Below are 3097 nucleotides of genomic sequence, written 5' to 3'. Positions count from 1 at the left end.
AATCAGATCATTCTTCTCAACCCATTTTACGATCATCCCTTCATTTCCATATCGGCTTGAGGTTGTTGCATAATCAGCAAAAATCCTCTGCGTGTGAAGTCTTGTATAATTTACGACCCGAAAGAAAAAACCTGTAGTTCTAGCATCCCGTCGTTAGCGATCGGATTTCTAGGCAATTGTTTATTTCATCAAGACAACCCTGTAGGTACTTGAATTTCGTCACCCCGAATACAGGCAGAGAAGGCTTCAACATATGTTGAAAACCATGCCCAATGTTTATGCCATAAATTAAAAGCCGAGATCCCAAAATGTTGGTTTCCCTTTCTCGAGTCATTCTTGAATTCCTGACTCTTCTCCTTCTGGGCGCTTTCCGTCCGTGTTTCTAACAATTGGTGTCATTGTGCTCCACACATCGTGTGGGCTCAAGAAATCTTTTTCCTTTGGCATTCTTCATATCCCTTATTTCGTCATGAGCGAAAAATGCAAAATTGTTGCAATTGATTGGGGAAAAGGGTGACGTATGCCCCATTCCCGAAAAATGGCAAAAATTATCATCTTGGCAATAAATTGCTGAATCTCAATTCAGCGGTTTGTTGCACCCGGCAAGGGTCGGGGTAGGTGAGATCCTGCTGTCTGCAACCTACGGGTGCATCTGATAGGGCCTGAAGGGTAGTGATACCCTTCCTTTGCGGGCAGGTCAGATCGGGTTGCACGTGGGCATCAGTTCTTGATGTCCGCTCAGTAGTAGGGCGCGGGCGGGGTTGACCCTGCCCGCCTTCCGAGGACAAAGGGAGTGGCGAGGACCACTCGGGAAACTGGCTAAGCGCCAGCATGCTATCGTGATGGACTCTCCAGAGCGAGTCATCGATGTTCGTTGCTGCTAGGCTACGGCAGCTAACCTTGAGGGTGCGATATGCACTAGCCCCTCTCTGAAGCAATACCTTCTTGGTGGTTCCGGAGAGACGTAGGGTTTGGCGACCATAGGAATGTGTTTTAGTGGGTCGAGGAGAGAGTAGTCCTGGCTTCTACTGGCATTGTAGAAGACGGCCTCATCCCCACACTACCCTAACCTTCCTGTTAGGGTGTCTGATGAGCAGATTTATCCCCCTATGGTTTAGAAGAAAAAAAAAAAAGTCCGACACTCTTCCGACATGGAAGCAGTCCCGATGTAGCCGGACTTCCTCCGGTATCGATGCCGTTCCTGTCAACCGCCGAAACTTCACCGGTAACTATGCCGGCCCTGATCTCCATCGGTGCCAGCCCGGTGAAGAAGTCAGTCATTACGCCCGTCGATGCTCGTTCGGCGACCAAGCCAACCACGATGTCCGCCGGTTCCCCTCCGGTGGTCAATACGATCTCACCGTCCACTGGAGCCAGTCCAGTGGGCAATCCCGCCAAGATGGCCGTCGGTTCTCGTCCGATGGTCAAGCCGACCCCGATCCCGATGTCCACTGGAACCAGTTCAGTGGGCAGTTCCGCCCTGAGATTCACCGATGCCTGTTCGGTGATCAATTACACCCCCGTGTCCACCAGTTCCCCTCCGGTGGTCAAGACGATCTCGCCGTCCACTGGAGCCAGTCCAGTGGGTAGTTCCGCCCCGACGGCCGTCGGTTCTCGTCCGATGGTGAAGCCGACCCCGATGTCTGCTGGAAACAGTCCAGTGGGCAATTCCGTCCAGAGGTCCACCGGTGCTAGTCCGGTGGTCGAGCCGATCCTGATGTCCACTGGAAACGATTCAGTGGGCAACTACGCCCTGAGGTCCACCGATACCCGTTCGGTGTTCAACTACGCCAAGATGCCCGTCGGTTCCAGCCCGATGGTCATGCCGATCCTGACGTCCATCGGTGTTCATCCGATGGTCGATTCCGTCCCGATGTCTGTCGGTCCCTTTCCGGCAGCCAAACCGACCTTGACGCACATCGAAGCCAACCTGCCATGCCAAAAGTCCACTGGAACGAGTCCAGTGGTGAAGCCGACCGTGATACCCACCGAAGCCAATCCGGAAGCCAAACCCTTCGATGATTCAGCAGGTCTCTGCCCGGTAGCCAAGCCATCCCCGAAGTCCGCCAGTCTCCGTCCGGTAACCCATTCAAACCCGATGTCATCCAGCACTGTTGCAGTGTACACGCTAAGATTCAGATGTTCCAGCTCTGTAATTTTTTCACTGAGTTCAGTATTTTTCCTATCTTTTTACTGAGTTTTCAACAGCAGATTTATCTCGGTACACTCGGTAATCGTATTTACCGTTTACCAGTAACGATATTTACAGTGCATCAGTAACTTTTGACAGTTTATTAGCTAAGCTCGGTAACTCATTTACAGAATATCCGCAAAATAAATAACCGAGCGTACCGAGTTAAATCTGCTGTCGAGAACTCAGTTAAAAGATTGGCAAAATACCGAGCTGATTTTAGTGTGTACCCGCCGGTCCCAACAAAAAGGATTAGCAAGACGAATAGAACATCACCGACAGCCGGAATTCGTCCGGCGCGCAAGCGAGTCCAGAGTAGGACAGATCAAGTGCAAACCCCGAAGACAACAGAAACCCGCCCGATGACAAGCCGTGCCCTCATGCCCTCTGGAATCCGTCCGGTCACGAGAACCCATCCGAGGAAGCAGTGGATCGGGGTGGTCCCGAAGTTCTTCCAACCACCACTGGATCCGCCTCCGGTCAACGTGACTGGTGTTTTCGAACAGCTCCATTCCGACTCGCAGCCGAGGAAACCACCAGATGGACCTCCGAAGCAAATTCGACCCAGCGAAGCCATCGTGGAGCGTGTGTGCCGAATGCGTCCACTCAAAGACCCGATCAAGAGGCTGGTCAGCATTCTCCCACCTATTCTGGCCGGGGAGTATGTTCGCGCCAACGCGAAGAAGTAATCGCATATATTTTGCCACATTTTTCCCTACAACATGCCACGCCGTCCATCTGCACATCCAACAGTTTCTTCCCGCCGATCAACATGATTGATCATGCCCGAAACCATCAAACGTCCTCGTGATCGTATGTGCGAGCAGCAACCATCATCATCGACGCCCGAACCAATCAGCTTCTTCTGTTCAAGGAATTTTCCTCCGTCACCAAGACCGTCTCCGT

At 52.1% G+C, this 3097-nt stretch overlaps 1 protein-coding gene across 1 annotated transcript; it reads left to right on the top strand.

Moving 5' to 3' along the window:
- Positions 1-1231: 1231 nt before the first annotated feature.
- On the top strand, positions 1232-2880 carry LOC109398200 (mucin-2-like). The gene is made up of 2 exons (XM_019670511.3): positions 1232-2121; positions 2442-2880. Exons 1-2 carry the CDS (start codon positions 1232-1234, stop codon positions 2878-2880), a joined length of 1329 nt encoding a protein of 442 aa, XP_019526056.3.
- The last annotated feature ends 217 nt before the right edge of the window (positions 2881-3097 follow it).

The sequence above is a fragment of the Aedes albopictus genome, chromosome 2 (genome assembly GCF_035046485.1).
Source record: "Aedes albopictus strain Foshan chromosome 2, AalbF5, whole genome shotgun sequence".
NCBI classification, from domain to species: domain Eukaryota; kingdom Metazoa; phylum Arthropoda; class Insecta; order Diptera; family Culicidae; genus Aedes; species Aedes albopictus.
Note: the sequence above shows the minus strand (reverse complement) of the source record. Positions and strands in the feature narration are given on the sequence as shown.

Excerpts from the sequence above, each read along its gene's own strand:
- LOC109398200 (XM_019670511.3), top strand. The coding sequence starts at position 1,232 with ATGCCGGCCCTGATCTCCATCGGTGCCAGCCCGGTGAAGAAGTCAGTC. Across the intron at positions 2,122-2,441 it reads TCATCCAGCACTGTTGCAGT|GATTAGCAAGACGAATAGAA; the intron begins GTACACGCTAAG and ends CCCAACAAAAAG.